Source organism: Pogoniulus pusillus, chromosome 27 (assembly GCF_015220805.1).
Source record: "Pogoniulus pusillus isolate bPogPus1 chromosome 27, bPogPus1.pri, whole genome shotgun sequence".
Classification (NCBI taxonomy): domain Eukaryota; kingdom Metazoa; phylum Chordata; class Aves; order Piciformes; family Lybiidae; genus Pogoniulus; species Pogoniulus pusillus.
The window spans coordinates 18,534,666-18,554,403 of record NC_087290.1 but is presented as its reverse complement, the minus strand read 5'-3'; the positions used below and the strand labels follow the sequence as shown (position 1 = coordinate 18,554,403).

General features: G+C 46.8%; 1 protein-coding gene across 1 annotated transcript; it reads right to left on the bottom strand.

Moving 5' to 3' along the window:
- Positions 1-789: 789 nt before the first annotated feature.
- On the bottom strand, positions 790-14,812 carry RAB21 (RAB21, member RAS oncogene family). Its single transcript, XM_064166239.1, has 7 exons — positions 14,416-14,812; positions 7,282-7,341; positions 7,012-7,119; positions 4,677-4,740; positions 4,222-4,276; positions 3,723-3,811; positions 790-2,390 (listed from the first exon to the last, which is right to left on the bottom strand). Exons 1-7 carry the CDS (start codon positions 14,566-14,568, stop codon positions 2,251-2,253), a joined length of 669 nt encoding a protein of 222 aa, XP_064022309.1. The 5' UTR covers positions 14,569-14,812; the 3' UTR covers positions 790-2,250.
- Positions 14,813-19,738: the final 4,926 nt, after the last annotated feature.

Here is a 19,738-nt window from a genome sequence, read left to right as displayed (position 1 = left end):
GTAAGGCCTCAGGACTCATCTGCATATCAACTCTAGTTGAGGTTGGGTTCTTCCCATCTCTACAAAATAACAACCTGGAACTCCTACTGTGAGCAGAGTCCAACTTTGAATGCAGAGTCTTAACCAGTTTGGCTCCTCAGATCAATACTGTCTCACTCCCAAGACTGACTTCCATCTAACTGTAGCTATTTGAAGGTACTGGGTTTAGCTCAACCTGACCTGCTCAGCTTTGTTCAGTTCCATAGGAGAACGTTAATCGAAGGGTGTTGCTACACTGACACACAAGCTCAGGTTTTAAACTCTCACTAAAGCTCTGCACTCAGGGAAGCTCTACCTTCACCAGTGTGAGCAGATCACCTCTGCACTCAAGGAAGCTCTACCTTCACCAGCGTGAGCAGATCACCTCTGCACTCAAGGAAGCTCTACCTTCACCAGTGTGAGCAGATCACCTCTGCACTCAAGGAAGCTCTACCTTCACCAGCGTGAGCAGATCACCTCTGTCCATCATGCATACAGCCATATCAGAAAAGCACAGCAATGACAGCTTAAGAGAAAAGTATCCACACCAGTTTAGGCAGAAAGGAGAAGAAAAAGCATAAGTCCTAGTCTGTATCAAAACCACTTATTACTGCAGAGAGAAAAAGAAACCATCAGGTGGAAGACAGCACTTACGTGGCAGACTGATTAGTTACTACTGTTCCTTTTGTCTATCAGAACATACCCACACCATTCAATGCAGTCATCTGCAACACTGATTCTACCCTTCAGAGAAAGGAAGGCCAAGGACTATTCTATTTTGTCATAGACATCACCTTTACTGTTTTTCCAAGCATGACAACTTAAGTAAAAAAGAAGTCAGAGCACAAAACACTTTGAAGTTTCAGCTACCACCATTTGTGTTCCTTTGGGATAGTAGTTCATACACTTGTTCTGAAAACTCTCCTCCCAGAACTTAAGTGGGCTTCAAAATACTTCACAAGAGCAAGTCAGGAATAAGTTCAGTTCAGTCTATCAACCCCAAAGTTACAATTCCACTTAATCACTGCAAAGCAGAAGCAGTTCTAGTTAGTGCCAATTCATTTGTTCACTCACACCCTGCAATACAGAGTGGGTGGGGAATATAATGCTGATTAATAGTTTAGAATGCTGGCTTGAGGCACAAGTATATTAGTGCATCTTAAGAGCTTCCCCAAGCACCTGGCTTACCAAGGCTGCCAGACAGATGAGGGCTGAAGTTGTTTTGACTTTCTGGGGCTATTCCAAGAGGCCAACAGAACTGCAGAGGCAAGATATGTGCATGCACCAACTGTTTCAGCTGGGAGTCAAATATCTCAGTGTTAAACAGCAGTCCAAGGAAGCATTCTCTTCCTACTAAGGGGATACTCTACTGTTGCTTACCATAAAAAGGCTTAAAAAAAGAGAGAGATAAATTCTGCTGCAGCTCTGAATGTAGCAAAACAGCTCTTTTAAGGTTGAGGGGCAGGGGGGAAACAGAGTGAGCAATTCAACAGTACACATGAAAAGCATCTTTCACTGACTTTTTCACTTCACAATCACTGACAAGACTGATGTACATATTTCTGCACCTGCAATTGGACAACAAAACAAAAAAAAGAGCAGAAAAAATATTAAATATGTTCATTTACAATATGTTTTACCAGCTTGGCATACAGGATGGAACAGACTCTATCCAAGTAGTCGACAGTTATAGGCTTGTGGAGGCCCTGCAAAAATATTACTTCAGATATCTGCAAAACTTAAGAAAGGAAAAACAAAAAAAAATAATTTTTGCCTTTTTTTGGTTGTTTTTTTTTTCTTTTTTACAAGTGAAACAATTCAAATTTGACCACAAAATACAAAGAGCTGCAAAAAAAAACCGCAACAAACCAGAGATACCATTCCACAACGATGTAATATAAGTTATTAAATAATGATCTGATTTAAAAGAATATAAATGAAGCCTTTAAGGAGGTCTTTGTTTTGTTTTTTCCTACATGCATATTATTCCTTATTAAAGAGAGAAAAAAAAAGGTATGTAAAAAGGCCATTGGTAAATTGCTTTGTTAAACCACTGTAGAAAACGCCAATTCTCTGGTCACGGACGCCACTAGTTTAGCACTTAAGGTCTCTGCAGTGTTACATGTGATTACTTTTAAATACTGTTAATTCTATTACTCCACTGGTAAAGGAGGTGTGACTGGGAATATGGCAGTCTTCATCTCGAGAGGGCAGTGATGCACAGTTCTATAGCTAGCCAGAAGAGCAACAGCCGCCGCTGCTCTGTACTTGTGGCTCGTCGTCGATGATCTGTACGCCTCGCCGCGCCGTGCCCGACTGACTGGAGCCGTTGCCTCTTCCTCGTTCATCCACTTGAGCAGTTTCTATCATTCCTGCAAAGGGAGGAGTGTGTTAGGTGACATTCCCACTGCATTCTTACACCAGACATGGAGATCTTGCCAGAGGGCAGAGGTCCATCCAGAGGTTGTGGAGTCTCCCTCTCTGGAAATGTTCAAGAGCTGTTTTGGATGTGGTAAAGCCTGCTCTGGCAGGGGCTGGACCAGATAAGCTTTTGAGGTTCTTTCCAGCCCCTGGCATTTTGTGATTCTGTATCGAGTCCCTTCTGGTCAAAAAATAAAGAAAACACCACATGGAATGGTTTAGTTTGGAAGGGACCTCAAAGCTCAGCCACTTCCAGCCCCTCACCACAGGCAGGGACACCTCCCACTAGAACAGGTCACTCAAGGACTCATCCAGCCTGGCCTTGAACAAAGATCCCATTCTGTGATTCTGTGCTCCACAACCTTCCTCGGCAACCTGTGCCAGTGTCTCACCACCCTCACTGCAAACAACTTCTTCTTAACATCCACTTTCAATCTCCCTCTGCCAGTTCAAACCCATTCCTCCTCCTCCTCTCATTACCAGAGCTTGTCAATAGTCCCTCCCCACCCCTCCTGTAGGACCCCTTCAACACTGCAAGGCCACTCAAAGGTCTCCTCGAAGCCTTCTCTTCTCCAGGCTGCAAAGCCTCACTTCTTGTAGCCTGTCCTCATACACCACAACTACCACTTAATTCCCCCCCCTCCCCCAGAGCCCCCCCAGTCTACTCCACAGACATGCAGGTTTTGCTCAAATCAACAAAACAAATAAGACCATTTCCTTCTGTTAGTTTTTTAACCCTCATTTTTCATCTCACAGGCTCATAGGATGTCAGGGGTTGGAAGGGACCCAAGGAGATCATCTAGTCCAACCCCCCCCCCGCCAGAGCAGGACCATACAATCTAGTTCAGGTCACAAAGGAACACATCCAGACAGAGCTGGAAAGGCTCCTGCACCATTTTCTTAGACTCCTGTGTAAGATTTGCATCCTTACAACTTCATGACTCAATATTAACATCATTTGAGAAGCTTTTTTGGGAGAGGCTGAACAGAGGGCTCGAAGCAGGCAATAGTGAGAGCAGTCACAGGTCTGACTGGAGGTTACTATTTGCAGACCCTGAGTGGAAGGGCAGTCAGTGCTCCAGCAAATGACAAAAAGCTATTTTTGGAGCACAGCATGAATCTGCAATACTGCAAGCATCCAACATCAGGCTTCCAGAGCTATTACAGCACACAAGTGGCTTGAAGGAGGCTCAGATGAAGTCAGCTCTGAGTTTACAGAAGGCTTTTTTATACCGTTTTAAGCAGTCTGTGAATAGGTCTGTAGCAAGCTGGATAATACCTACTTTTACAAAGGTCAAGAAACAGTTCTTCAATTCCTTTGTTCTGTTTAGCTGAAGTATGATAATGTTTTGCTCCAACAGATTCAGCATACCTGTGGGAATACAGACACAGAGCTTCATTGTACCAAAAGGACTTCATCTTTGTAAGCTGCTTCACATGAAGCACAAAGATGACCACCAGAGGTTTTACTCCAAGCTCTGGGTTCATCTACACATGTTGATTTAAGATGAAAATGGAATTATGTGGTTCAAACTGCCATGACTGACAAACATCATAGGATGAGTAATGCATTTGAACTGCAAATCTTGACTTTAATCACAACTCTCAAGTTCCACTTTGGTCAGTAAGGACATTCTGGGACTCTGATACTAACAGCACACAACACCACAGCCAGCTACACACTGCTGGTTTGTGCCTGCCAGTTGTTAACAGCATCACAAGCTGATTCCTCCAGCATAATTCCACAAGGACTGCTTCTATTAATAAACTGGTGTGACTTACGTTTCTGCTTCCTGAACCAAAACGTGCCTCTCTTTTTCCAAGTCTATTTTGTTACCTGTTGAGAACAAAGTTAATCTTTCAGTTAATCTTTAATCTTTTATGCTCTAAAATCACCCAAAAGCAAGCAGCCATCTAATTGCTGCACCCCACCATTTTCTTACAAGCTGTCCCAGTGAAGACTGAATCATAGAATCAAGCAGGCTGGAAGAGACCTCTCAGGTCATCCACTCCAACCTAGCACCCAGCCCTGTCATATCAACCAGACCATGGCACTAAGTGCCCCTTCCAGGCTTTGCTTCAACACCTCCAGGGATGGCAACTCCACCACCTGCCTGGGCAGCCCATTCCAATGCCAATCACTCTCTCTGCCAACAACTTCCTCCCAACATCCAGCCTATACTATAGGCCTATACTTCCCCCAGCACAACTTGAAGCACGTGTTAAAGCAGACTTACCTACTATACATAAACAGATTTCATTGCCCAACATTTTCCTTAGTTCCTTCACCCAGTTTTTAACCTGTAAGAAGAACACCAGCCAGTTATTTTCACTTCATGTACCATTACCTTCAGCACTGCAGACCTGACCCCATTTCCTTTAACTGGTTACTCTAAATCTTGGGACACAACACAGACAACAATATTCTGTAGATAGCTACAGATGGGCTTAGTTCCACTGAGGTGAAGAGCAAATAACTTAGATAAAATGATTCAGTCACTCCAGAAATAGAACTTGCCACACTCACGTTAGACCTACTCCAAAGAACAAGTTCACTGCACTGGGCACTTCACAGGCTCACAGGATGCCAGGGGTTGGGAGGGACCCAAAAAGATCATCCAGTCCACCCTCCCTGCCACAGCAGGGCCATACAATCTAGCTCAGGTCACAGGAACACATCCAGACAGGCCTGGAAAGGCTCCACAGAAGGAGACTCCACAGCCTCTCTGGGCAGCCTGTGCCAGGGCTCTGGGACCCTTACAGTCAAGAAGTTTCCCCTTGTGTTGAGCTGGAACCTGCTGTGCTGCAGCTTCCATCCACTGCTGCTTGTCCTATCCCAGGGAGCAGTGAGCAGAGCCTGTCCCCCCTCCTGACCCCCAGCTCTCAGAGAGTTATAAACATTGCTTAAATCCTCTCTCAGTCTTCTCTTCTCCAGACTAAGCAACCTCAGGTCCCTCAGCCTCTCCTCATCAGGCTCCTCCAGTCCCCTCATCATCCTTGTAACCCTCTGCCAGATCCTCTCCAGCAGATTCCTGTCCCTCTTCAACAGGGGAGCACAAAACTAAACTTTAGGGGAGGCATGAAATCTTTTATCAACAGGCACCTAGTCGTAAAGAGATGCAGGCACTTGAAGAACCCAAAAATAGTTAGGATACATGACACAAAGGCAGCTATGTAGCAACTCCTCAGAACAAGGGAACCTTCCTTTGCAGAGTTTAAATGGTTTGGTATCACATCACTTTACTAAGCAAGGCTCAACATGAAAAGGGCCAAGATGAAGCAGTACTTGCAAATCATCACTGTCCTACAGATGGAGGGAGGAGTTTAACTGCTAGCACAAGTCCTTTGCTTGCTCTTGTGGCACTATATCCTTACACCACTTCTACCACTGCTACCCCAGATCTTGCCCACACAACTCCAGCTTCACAGAACTGTCAGGGTTGGAAGGGACCACAAAGATCACCCAGTTCCAACCCCCTGCCTTGGGCAGGGACACCTCACACTAGAACAGGTTGCTCAGAGCCTCATCCAGCCTGGCCTTAAACACTTCTAGGGATGAGGCTTCCACCACCTCCCTGGGGAACCCCTTCCAGGCTCTCTCCACCCTCATACTGAACAACTTCTTCCTAACATCCAATCTGAATCTCCCCTCCTCTAGCTTGGATCCATTCCCCCCAGTCCTATCACTACCCAACACCCTAAAAAGTCCCTCCCCAGCTTTCTTGTAGCCCCTTTCAGATACTGCAAGGCCACAATAAGGTCTCCTTGAAGCCTTCTCTTCTGCAGACTGAAGAGCCCCAACTCTCTCAGCCTGTCCTCAAAGAAAAGCAGCTCCAGCCTTCTGATCATTCTTGTGGCCCTTCTCTGGACATCTTTCAACTTCTTACTCCTGTAGACAGAAGTCATGGTGGTTTTGCCACAAGCTAGTCAGGGACACTCACTTAGGAACTGAGTGTCACCAATTTTCAGACAGAAGACTTTATAGAGTGACAGCAGTGATTTGACATAAGGCTGCATAAACCCCTCACCTGCTCAGACTGATCAATACTGCTATCAAATCATCAGCTATCCATTTTCAGGCTTTGATGAGGATTTGAATTCTAAGGATCTAAATATTTCCCCGTTATGTATGGCAATTCCAGAGTTCTCAGGTCTGTAAAAGGTCATGTCTTTTAGTATCTTCTAGCAATCTGGTTGCAGCAGTAGAGGTCTGTATTGCTTATTGCCACAACAGTACTGGTTTATGTTTATAGCTTGTCACAGATAAGTCACACATCCAATTCTGTTGTTCTCTGAGCAGCCCTGCTACCAATTCAGCAGAGTGAAACAGCAAGCTTTCAAAAGAACACTAGTAAGGTATGTGTTTTAATTATATGGTCTAAATCTGCAGACTACAGAATGGTTTGGGTTGGAAGGGGACCTTACGGATCATCTAGTTCCAACCTCTCGGCCATGGGGGTGCAGTACGCATTGCTACTGCTGAAAACAGAGCATTCCCATTTACACATTCACATCACAGATGACCTTTCCATCAACTCACTTCTCACAGAGAGGTAAAACTCTGTCCAGTACCTTTTGAAAAGAGTCTTCATCTGTTATATCATATACTAGAATAGCTCCATTAGAATCCCTGTAGTAGATGGGCCCCAACGCATGGAATCTTTCTTGACCAGCTGTATCCTGCATTTAAAACACATTTGTTCACATCTGAGACAAAGCAAACAATGCTTCAAGCAACTCCAAATACTTGGAAGGTTTTAATGCAGCATCTAACATTTGAGCTGTGTATCTCAGGAAAATATTCTCTTTAGCCAGAATGGGAAGATAGGAAATGAAACATACCCATATGGCAAGGTTTACTCTTTTCCCACCAATATTAAGCTTCTTTGTAAGGAAAGATGCCTGGAAAGCAAAAGAGATTAGAGTTAAGATTTACACACAAATGTCTCATTTGACTTCAAATTCATTTACCACTAAAAACAACTGAATCAATAAAAGACAATTTTTTGGATCAAAACAATCTTTCCCACAGAAGATCAGAGTCAATACCAAGTCAGTTTAGTTCACTACTGCTTGCCAGGAGTCTATTTGAAATAAATTTGGCTTAGGACAATCATTTACTACCTTTTTTTTTTCCCCTGCTGCTGTTTTGAATGATTTCAGAATGAAGAGAGTTATGTGGAAAGATCCTGAATGCATAACATTGATAAGTCTAAGCTGAACTGGAAACATTTCACAAGAGGACACAAAGTTCGGGTACAAACCAGCCTAACAAGAGCTCAAATTTGCAGGCATTAGCAACATAGTTCAGTTTTAGTGAGCTGTTAGAACAGAGTAAGAGAACTGGAGCCGACTGCTGAGTGCCTCAGAACAGCAGTGTTCTGCAAGTTTCCCTGTTTGGTACTTCTCATTTTTTGCTGAACATTCCCTCATCTGGTTTTGAGAGCTTCTGGGGAGCAGTTGTATATTTAGGGGTTTTTTTTTTTTTGGACACTGTTCCTCCATGATATGCTTCTCAGCTGGGACACAAAAAAGAAAGCTAGGATAAGAAAAGCTGCTCTGAGAATCCCACAAGGTTATGACAACATTTTGTGGGAGCAGTGCATACTGCAAGGTTAGCCCAATTTCACTAACTCAAGAGCATATCAGCAGGGCAAGGGAGGGGATTCTGCCCCTTGGCTCTGCTCTCCTCAGACCCCACCTGCAGTCCTGGGTGCAGTTCTGCAGCTCCCAATGCAAGGAGGACATGAAACTGTTTGAGCCAGTCCAGAGGAGGCCACCAAGATGCTGAGAGGGCTGCAGCAGCTCTGCTCTGAGCACAGGCTGAGAGAGTTGGGGCTCTGCAGCCTGGAGAAGAGAAGGCTTGGAGGAGAGCTTGGAGTGGCCTTGCAGGATGTGAAGGGGGCTGCAGGAGGGCTGGGGAGGGACTATTGACAAAGTCTTGTAATGAGAGGATGAGAAGGAAAGGATTTAAACTGGCAGAGGGGAGACTGAAAGTGGATGTTAGGAAGAAGTTGTTTGCAGTGAGGGTGGTGAGACACTGGCACAGGTCATCCTAGATTATTTTAGGCTGGACTGTGGCAGCTCAACGTGAGACCTGTGTGTGAGCACTGAGCAAGCATTGCACTAACTACAAGTCACATGTATTTGGAAAGTGTCAGGGGCCATTATCAGCTGCTGAACCAACCTGCTGCAACCATATGCAGATGACCACAATAGTCCAGTTTATACCAGCCTAAAGTATAATGCCCTTCTAAGAGTGCTACCTCTATTACAGTTTAAGTCATCCAACACTCAGCTGGCATCTGTGTGACCCAAAGTGAGATGATTCAAGACACTAAGTTGTTCCTTCCTCCAAAGCTTTCCATGAAGTCTGATAAACCAGAGAAGACAGACCAAAGGAGAGAAAAAACATTCAAACTTGCATGAGCAGGTGGCAAGGAACTAATCATTATGACCACTCTATCCCAGCATTCATGATACCCTTTCAGTCTGCTGCAAAGTGGCACAAGTCAACATCATGAAAGAGTTCCAGGCAGCACATTCAAGTAGTTAGCACTGTAGTCACCTCATAACAAACAGCTTAGCAGCAGAGTAGCAAATCTTAAGACCAGCAAAATATGCATGATTTTTATTAACACTCTACAGAAAGTAGCTTATGGCTTTCAGCCAGCTCTCCCTAATGATTGAATTTGTTCTACACCAGAGCTGAAAAGCTGAAAGCTTAAGATGTGGCTCGAGAAGTTTTAACTCACCACTGTGTGGACCATATGAGAGGATAGTATGGTCAGGCACAAAGCATCAAGCTACCTGATGATGTTTTACTCATCTGCTGCACTGCAGTGCTTGATATTCTGTTGTACATCTCAAAGGAAACACTTCTCTGAGCACTGTTTGCTTTTCTCACAACACCAACAATCTCAGCTGTTCAGCTGGTAAGAATTTCATGTGAAATAGTGTCTGAGAACCACAAGGCAGAAAAATCCTTCACAGAGACAAGATCTATATTAAAAACAAAACACACAGAACTCAACGGGCATAAAGCTACATCATCATGACCTCAAACACTGGCCCAGTTAATCACAGTTATCTCTGCTGTCTAACAGCTAATATTAAAGTAGCCTTATCCTCACTGCTAAGTTTTACTTCAGTATCACAGGCCTTCCATGTCACTACAGCTGTCTTCTAGCACTAGGAACAGAGCATTTCCTTTCCTAGATACCCATATGTTCAGGTAAGGCTTTTGGTTGGTTGGTTTGAGTTTCCAGGAGCTAATAAAATCAGAAGAGCCTGTGGCAAGGATATTTAGCACTGGGATACTGTACTTGCTGTCTTACTTGATGAACTTCTACTACTGCTGTCAACAGGCCCTGTTCCTGAATTAACAGGTACTGGGAAGTTTGGCATATTTGCTACCATGGCAGCAAACATACTAAAGACAAACCATCTAATATCTACACTTTCACACACACAATACCCCCTTCAGCATCCATTCGTCTTATGGAGGTGAGCAAGGTCACTATTCTGCACTGACTCTGTGGTTGAAGAGCAAAAGAATAAAGCAGCAGGTGAAGAGCAGGGCTATGCATCCTTAAATACATTTAGGGAGAAGCCATCATCGAAAGAAGAGGCTTCACTACTGCACTGAGATTGCCTGAGGAAAGAGCCAAACGCCAAAAGTGTCAGAGCCTTTGAACCATCAATAGAGTCTAGACAGTGTTAGGTAAGGACAGAGGAGAGGACTCAAGCTTTTTCTAGTCTCCTGAGCATTTACCAATTCTGTGCTAGACCCAAGCCTGAATTGTGACTCTGCTCACAATCAGTGACTCCTTTTCACATTATTTTCATCACCGTGACAATTCATTTCTGCTAGTACTTCCAAACTCCCACATTTATAGGACAACAATTAACTGAAAGATAAGTAATCTCAAACAGCATTTTGAAGTATTTTGACTGGTTTGAAGAATACTTAATGATTACATTATCCTTTCCTTTGAAGCGAGGAGAGATAAAATTCCTTGATGTGCCTGTAGGAAATATTTCAATTCTTTCTTCTAAAAGGGGTCAGTTTCATGTGTCCATCATGAGCTGATAAAGGGGTCTGAGTAGAAGAACACAAGGACAACCCATCCAGAAAACATTCTCTTGGAACTCACTGAAGAAAAGCAAGCGTAGGGCACCTGCCTCTTGACTGCTTCATCTCCAAGAGGCAAGTCAGGCACAGGACAATGCATGTAGCACTGAACCTCCTCCTTGCATTGTCTTCCCCACCCTCCCCCAGCTACCTTCACAGCCAAGACAGCTTTTCCAGGTTATGCAAGTCCAGCAAAGCTATCTGTATGCTACTATTAACACAGCACCAACAACTCTCCTGGGATGGCTATTTTGCAGTCCACACATTTGAGAGTTTGGTACACAAAAGGTTTATCTTGCTTAATTGACTAAAATTGTCTGCCTGCCTTTATTACCTGGACAATAGATTTATTATTAGAGTAATTCCAGCACAGCTCACTTAGCATCAATTTACTGCTTAGAATGATTTCATCAAGGCAAGAGCGTTGGAATTAATACTTCAGTCAACAGGAGCCAATTCTAACTGTTCCAACAGGTTATCAATGGTATTAACTGCTTGCGCATCCCCCACTTTTCCTGCAGCAGCTTTTTCAGACTATTCCAGATAAATGTTTTCCAGTGTGAATCAGTGGCTACCTTAATTTCAGTTGTAAGGTCATCAGTATCTGAAATGCAAGACTTGAACTTGGCACAACTGCAGCAACGCATGCTGGCATGCTCCTAACTTCCTAGGAAGCTCCAGCTCAGCATTTCCTTCCAGCTTGCATTCAGGGAAGGGGGTGTGTAAAGAGAAGAGAAACAGCTCCTGTTCCCTAAAAGCCTTCTGTTACCAGCACAAAAGAAACTCTCCTGATCGGGTGTACAAGGATTGACTCTGCAGTGATACTCAAGTATTATAGTTCAGAGAGGATAGCACAGACGTGCCCAAGATGAAAGATTCACACTAACCCATTTAAAGGCTTGCTGTGCTCTCCCCCATCACTGGGCTCACACTGCAGGAAGCCAAAAGTTTCTTAAGTAAAGCTTCCAGACAGCAAGTCTCACCATCTTTTTTCTTGCAATCAAATCAGAATAAAGCACTATGCAGAGCTTTTTCCCCCTGCTTCCAAGTCAGAGATGAGTGTGGATGGAGAGTCTCTTTTCTCAGCATCTAGTGATCTTTCCATACTATTCATCACTGTGGCTCCTTTGCTGCACTATTTATCTAATTTTGGCTTTATTGGAGCAGAAGTAATTTGGTGCAATACTTGGTTGCCACAAAAAATAACCCTATCAGATTTAAGGCTTTAATCTTACAAAAAATGCAGAACCATCACTTCAGTGCTTAATCAGAGTTTAAGGGATGATTTCATTCACTGGTGGAAGAAGTTTCTTGTAGACCTGCAAGATGTGTGCAAACAACACTTCACATGATGCACAGATACACAGTAAGACTGTAAAATGCCATGTCAGTAGCTTCTGAATTAGTAAGAACTAAACCCAGCTAAGGAGGCTCAGAACAGAAAAGCAAATGAGGAAAAACAGTGCAGTCAGTTATAAGATACAGGTAGTAACTGAAAACCTAATTACAGTGGAGAAGCAAAATCTCAGTACCAAGTGTGAGCACATGCTTCCACTCCTCTCCAATCCAGTTAAAACCAGAAGTTCAAGCTATAGCACCTACAGACATTGTCTTGCCAACACTCTGGAGCCATTTAAAGGCCCATATTCTGACATTTGTGCCCCAAGTCTACGTTACAGCTTTAGGTTTTCCACTCTAGATTTCAAGAACAGGATTAACCAAAATGAAAGCAAAACCACCCCCACAAAAAACAAACCACCACCAAAGCCCAAACCAACCAACAAGTTTGGAATGTTTTAACAAATCAACCAGGTAGGAAAAGACCTACAAGATCATCCACTCCAACCTAGCACCCAGCCCTAAACAATCAACCAGACCATGGCACTAAGTGCCTCATCCAGACTTTCCTTGAACACCTCCAGGCACAGCAACTCCACCACCTCCCTGGGCAGCCCATTCCAATGCCAATCACTCTCTCTGTCAAGAACTTCCTCCTAACATCCAGCCTAGACCTCCCCTGGCACAACTTGAGACTGTGTCCCCTTGTTCTGTTGCTGCTTGCCTGGCAGAAGAGCCCAACCCCAGCTGACTACAACCTCCCTTCAGGTAACTGTAGACAGCAATGAGCTCTGCCTTGAGCCTCCTCTCCTCCTGGCTGCACACCCCCAGCTCCCTCAGCCTCTCCCCACAGGGCTGTGCTCCAGGCCCTTCACCAGCTTCATCACCCTAAGGCTGCATCACTTAAAAACTATTCAGCATGGGATAATCAGAATTCAGCTCTACATGACCACTTCAAATGATTGTTTGCTTAATGCTACACCAGGAGAAAAAGAGCTGCAGTTCTGCCACAAGCTAGTAGTAACTTCTGCAGTGTAGCACATATTAGTTGACTCAAATGTCAGAGTTACATTCAGCTGTAAATACACCATACCCAGTAAATCTACCAACAGATTCAGAGTACGGGGGGGGATACTAAAACACATTCTTAACTTCGTGTAGCAAAAAAGCAGCAACAGGATCTGTTTATGAAGCATTCACAACATTGTTTCTGCTTCACCTCTAATGTTTCTTTAGTTTCATGGGAAAATTTCACTATCAAATACTTCCAGGATACCCAGCCCATAAAAACTTCCCCCTAAGTGTGCAAGAGCAGTGCATTACTACCCTGAAGCTCTTTTTTTTTGGCATCATCTGCTATTTGTTGTATACTTCAAAGAAGGTCAGAAGCAAATCAGCATCCTCCAATGGCCCAACAGGGCAGCAGGGTTTGTTTCTTTATTTAAAAACTAAACAAAGAGAGGAAAAAAAAAACAAGAGAAAAGCGTCCAACAAAACCGTATTAAGAGCAGTGTAAGCTGGAGTGCTAAACCCACGCTTTCACACACAGGCTCACAACTGCTGAGAAACGATGCCAAGCGGTGCAACTGTAAACAGCAAACGCATGCAGAGGCATCCCCCAGAGCCACACAACTCAAACAGAAACCGAGAAGCCCACGTTTTTCAGGGGCCTTATGCAATGTAAGCACCGAGCGACATCTATACCACCTTACGAAATACAGCGCTAGCAGGTGACGGCAGAAGATGACTCTCGAGCAGACACCCTGCCAGAATTTCACCAGCAGAACGTCACTTGCCAGCTCTCTGCAAGTTAGCAGGCAGATTCAGGCCAGGAATTCAGGGAGATAACATGACAAGCAAGTAAGCCTTAGGCATCCTTTCTGTTGTTAAATCGCAAGTCGTAATCTTATAAGCCGTTTCGGGAAAGCTATTCTCTTCAAACAGTACTACTGAGGTAGTTCAAGCGTTAGGACATGAGGAAGGCTATCATTAAAGGGAATGAAGCACATAGGAAACACTTAGTCATCAGTCCACTAGCAACGATGGCAATAACAGCATTACTTTCAACTCGTACTGCTCAAAAGGTACATGATGGCATTCAAACACGGAACTGCAGGAAAATGAGTAGTTGGCACTCAGAATAGAAGCGAGGCCTTGGAGTACTGAAAGCTCAAGTGCGAGGCGAAAGCAGAACCAGGAAATAAGCGCCCAGCCAAGTGGGCAGAGGACAGCACCGCGTAACAACCGGCAGCGGTCACCCCGGCCACACTTCAGCCGTAAACAAAAGGGCCAACACCAACACCCCGGCGCAGGTTTACACAGCAACAGACCACGGGCACCAGGGCGGATCGGGCAGGCCAGGACGCGCCACAGGGACGGGCTAGCGCCGGCCGGCACCCCTAGGTGTGCAAAGGGGAAAGAGCAGCGGACATTCCCCTCCCCACCTCACTCTGGCCCAGGAGATGAGGGCAAAGGCCCCCGCCCGCCCCCGGCCCGCTCCGCACCTGCAAGGTGGTGATGTGCTTGTCGTTGAACTTGTTCTCGCAGTAGCGCAGCACAAGGGAGGTTTTCCCCACACAGCCCTCCCCGAGGAGCACCACCTTGAAGGAAAAGCTGCGGCCGCCGGCCGCCGCACCGCTCCCCGCCGCCGCCGCCATCCGCGCCTCGCCGGCAAGCCGGGCCGCCGCCTCACATCAACGGTCCGCACCGCGGCCGCGCCGCCGCCCTACCGGGACGGGGACCCACGGGAAAGCGAGAGGGGAAACTCGCGGGGCGGGAGCGAGAAGGGGAAAGAGCCACGGAAACCGCGGAGGGGAAAGCCGCTGGGGAAGAAGACGCCAAGGACCACAACGCTCCCAGCGGCCGCCGGACCCCGGCCCCTAATGGCGTCTTCTTCCTCCTACGTCAGGCGCCGCGCGGTCACGCGCCCCGCCCGCCGCCAATGGGAGGGGTGGACGCCACGGCGGCACCAGGCCCCGCCCCGGTGCGGCGGGGGGTGTGGCCTATCGGGAGGGGGCGGGTCGAGGGTGGTACTTCCCCCGAGATGGGCGGGGTCAGGCGCCGGCCCCTCCTCCTCAAGGTTGCCCCTCCGGGCGCACCGGGCGGGGCTTGCTTCGCCGTGCTCCGCCTGGCCCCTTGCGTGGGTGGGTGTCTGCGCTGGCGCCGCAGCCCCGGGCGGAGTGGGGCTGCGTGGCTGCTCTCGGCTTCCTCAGCGAAGGGCCGGGCGAGTAAATCACCTCGTGACAGCAGCTGGATTTTTCCACCGCCCAAAAAAGGGCAGGCGGAGCGGCGGCGGCAGCGGCCGTGATGGGGAAAGGTCGTTATGGCACGGGGAGGGAGCTGCTTCCGAGGTCTGCCTCAGCGCAGGCTCTAAAGATACAATGTCTCCAAAACACGTACGGGAGCGGGAGCGGGGGCGGGGGCGATGAGGCAGAGCGCAGAGGGGTGACGCTCCAGGCCCGGCCGTAGCAAACGGCGTTATCGTAGGTAGGAACCTCCCCGGCGGAGATGCAGAGCCCTGCGAGGTTCGGACGCGCTTAGGAATTAGCTTCTAAGTGCAATATTAAAGCTTTTTAATCACAGAAAACATCCCTTTGGGAGCGACCTCGAAGCTCATCCAGTCCAACCTTCCACCCAGCGCTGAAGGATCGATACTAACCTGTGTCCTGATCTACAGAAACACACTCTACAACTCGGTTACGAGGCAGAAGCGTTTGTTACAGCGCCGGCTGCAGAGGGGATCTCCCCACCAAACCTGCGCACCCGCCTCAAAACCAGCTCCATACTGCTTGTACTGATACATATTCATTAGGTAACCGTGCATATGTATTCGTTTCCCGGGAATAGGCGTGCTTAATGCAAATTAGTTCATTAACATAAGTGTCTTCCCATCCTCTGCGCCGGTTCTGCCCTCCGGTGGTCGTCTGGGGATGACCTTGTTAGTCATCCTCGCAGTGAACGTTTCACCTCTGGTCCAGCTTCACAGCCGTATTCCTTCTTTGGTCCAATTTCACAGCTGGCTGCCTTTTCTTAACTGCTTCATCAGTTTGCGGTCAGCAAGTTCCTTTTATCCCTAGACTGTTACCCCTTGATCATTGACATTTATGGTTACATATTACAGCCGTTCAACTAGTTGCTACAAGCACCCTCTTACCCCTCGATCAGTCCCTAAGTGCCAGGTCCCCTCCAGGGACGGTGACTCCAACACTGCCCTGGGCAGACTGTTCCAGTGTTTGAGAATCCTCTCTGGGAGGAATTATTTCCTAGCATCCAGCCTGAACCTCCCCTGGGGCAGCTTGGAACCATTTCCTCTGCTCCTGTCTCTTGCATATATATCTTTTGTACATATCTTCATTAAAACACACTTTAATAGGCCTTCTGTTTCGTGTTACCAAATACATCTGCATGAAAAACGCCTTCTGTGACATGCATTTTCTGTCTGACAAAGAAACTACAATAGCTGGCATGTAATTATACCAAGACAAATTGCACCATCACATCCACTGTCACTGCCTTTAGTCAGTCATGGTGAGACTGTTCATACCAAAACAAATTGCACCATCACATCCACTGTCACTGCCTTTGATCAGTCATGGTGAGACTGTTCATACCAAAACAAATTGCACCATCACATCCACTGTCACTGCCTTTAGTCAGTCATGGTGAGACTGTTCATACCAAAACAAATTGCACCATCACATCCACTGTCACTGCCTTTAGTCAGTCATGGTGAGACTGTTCATACCAAAACAAATTGCACCATCACATCCACTGTCACTGCCTTTGATCAGTCATGGTGAGACTGTTCATACCAAAACAAATTGCACCATCACATCCACTGTCACTGCCTTTGACCAGACATGGTGAGACTGTTCATACCAAAACAAATTGCACCATCACATCCACTGTCACTGCCTTTCACAGGTGTCATCACCTCTGACTGTGAAATACGTGTGCTTCTTTCAGCTTGCATTATTAGACCTCATAAAAACACTTAGATGTCTTGATTCCAGTCTAAACTTAGTGCAGGTAGTAGCACCTAAAGGCTCTCTTTGGGCTCTATATACTCTGTTCAGTGTTCTTCTCCTCTCCCCGGAATGAGCATCCTCAGATCCTTTAGTGAAGGTACACTGGGGGTGAAAGCAAGAGTGGAACTCAAGGGCAAGATAGAGCAATTGGGATGCTTGGAGCAAGCTCAGGAAAAAAAAGAGGTGCTGGAGATCTAGGCAGGGTGGGAGAGAAGTAAAAAGGAAGTAAAAGAAGAAAGGACTCAAAAGAAGCAGTTAGGTAAATGCTTTATTGAATTATTGCAAATCTTCTGTGCTCTAGGAAAGAAAAAGGAGGAGAAGATAATAATGATCTGGGCCAAAAATGAGGAGGAAGTAAAACTTTCTGGTCCATATCTCCCCTGTCTCAACCCACTCCACCAAGAGGACAGATTCTTTTAGGGAAGCAGTCTGGAGCCAAAACAGCACACAGCTTACTGTGAGACTGTGACTGGTGCACCACTTCCTGGGCTAATGGTGTGAAAGCAAACATGAGGACGTGCTGGTTTAGCTCTCAGCTGAGGAAGAGGAGGCTGAGGCGAGACCTCATTGCTGTCTACAACTACCTGAAGGGACATTGTGGAGAGGATGCTGCTGGGCTCTGCTCACAGGGGATTGGAGACAGAACAAGGGGGAATGGCCTCAAGCTGAGGGTGGGGAGGTTTAGATTGGACATTAGGAATAAGTTTTTCCTGGAGAGAGTGGTGAGGGAGTGGAATGAGCTGCCCAGGGAGGTGGTGGAGTGACCCAGGCTGGCTGTGTTTCAGGGTGGTTTGGCTGTGGTGCTTGGGTTTAAGGTGAATCTTGTAGAGTAGGGTTCTAGATTGGACTTGGAGCTGCTGAGGGGCTTTGCCAACCTTCATGGTGCTGTGATTCTGTGAAAGACCCACAAGAGCTTGTCCCAGTGAGCCTCAGCCTGCACCTCAGCCCTCCTGAAAGCAGAACCTGTGGCCTTGTCTGGGTATCAGCTGCTATAGTCACAGAGTTTGTGGTCTTGTAATTAAGCAGGGATCCCCCAGGTGTGAAAACACCTTGGGGAAAAACACTGTTGAGGCAATGAGAGGAGGACCAGCCAAGCATGCAGTAACCATGGCAACTGAATGGGGAACTGTCACCACCTATGGGGCTGGAAGAGGGTAAGAGGGAAGTTTGAAGCTTCCCCACCCATCAAGACCTTCAGTGAGACATCAGCTGGATCCATGGTGGTAACTATCTCTGCTTGTCACAGAATCACAGGATGCCAGGGGCTGGAAGGGACCTCCAAAGCTCATCCACTCCAACCCCCTGCCACAGTGGGAACGCCTAGAGCAGATCACACAGGAACACATCCAGGCAGCTCTGCAATATCTCCAGAGAGGAAGACTCCACAGCCCCCCTGGGCAGCCTGTGCCAGGCTTCTGGCACCCTCACACTGAAAACACTTTACTCCTGTTTTCATGGAACTTCCTCTGCCTCAGCTGCCACCATTGCCCCTTGTGCTGGCACTGGGCATCCCCCAGCAGAGCCTGGCTCCAGCCTCCTGCCACTCACCTTTATATATTTATAACCATTCCTGAGGTCTCCCTTCAGGCTCCTCTTCTTCACAACCCCAGCTCCCTCAGGCTCTCCTCCTAAGAGAGATCTTCCACTCCCCTCATCATCCTTGTGGCTCTGTGCTGGACTCTCTCAAGCAGTTCTATGTCCCTCTTGAACTGGGGGGCCCAAAACTGGACACAGTGCTTGAGCCTCCTCAGAAGTCTGTTTACCAGATCTGTGCTGTAACAGTGTCAGGAGTGAAACCATTCAACAATAAAAAGCAGAAGTGCTGATTTTAAACACATGCTGACAGAGCAGAGGAAATTCCAGGGGCAAGCAGGGCTGGTTAAGACTATGCTAAAAATGAAGAGGTGAAAAATGAGACCTGTGCAACCAGAAACTACCCAGGCTACTGGCACTCCCTGTGGCAAAGCCTTCTTTAAACAACCATGCCAATCATCCCAAGCTCAGCAGGTCTGTGGTTACTTCCTGGGCTGTATAAAGGTTGACGCTTGCCAGCAGAGTAAGTTGCTGCTGCATGGTGCAGTGGAAGATGTGACACCATAGGTTGCTTCAGACTCTACTGTAAGAGTGATGTGCAGACTGATCCTTCGTGACCTCTTGCTGGCTGTGGACCACTCACAGCACTAACACTAAGAGAAAGATTCTGTACTTAGAGGCTGATCAGCCAGTGAAGTTTCCAAGAAGTTTCATAGCAGAAAGAGGAACATGGAAAAGAAGCACAAATATTAACAGAGCTCCTCAGGGACATCTTAAAGCCCACTTAGCTCTGTGCTGCTGAGCTGCAGTTAAGCAGTGATTATCCCATGGGGAAAGAAAGGAATCACAGAGTTAATCAGATTGGAAAAGAGCTTCAAGATCATCGAGCCCAACCTGTGACCTAACACCTTCTACTTAACTGAACCATGGCACCAAGTGCCTCATCCAGCCTCTTTTTAGACACCTCCAGGGATGGGGACTCCACCACATCCCCAGGCAGCCCATTCCAATGGCCTTCTCATTCCAATGAGCTTCTCTGAGCAAAGCCTTTGGATAACAGGTGACAGAACACTGGAACAGGCTGCCCAGGGGAGATCTCTCTCTGGAGATATTCCAGAGCTGCCTGGATGTGTATCCTGTGAGATCTGCTGTAGGTGATGCTGCTCTGGCAGGGAGGTTGGACCAGATGATCCTTTGAGTTCCCTTCCAACCCTTCCCATTCTGTGATGCTGTGAGGATGGAAAGCTCACTTAACCAGGTATCTTCA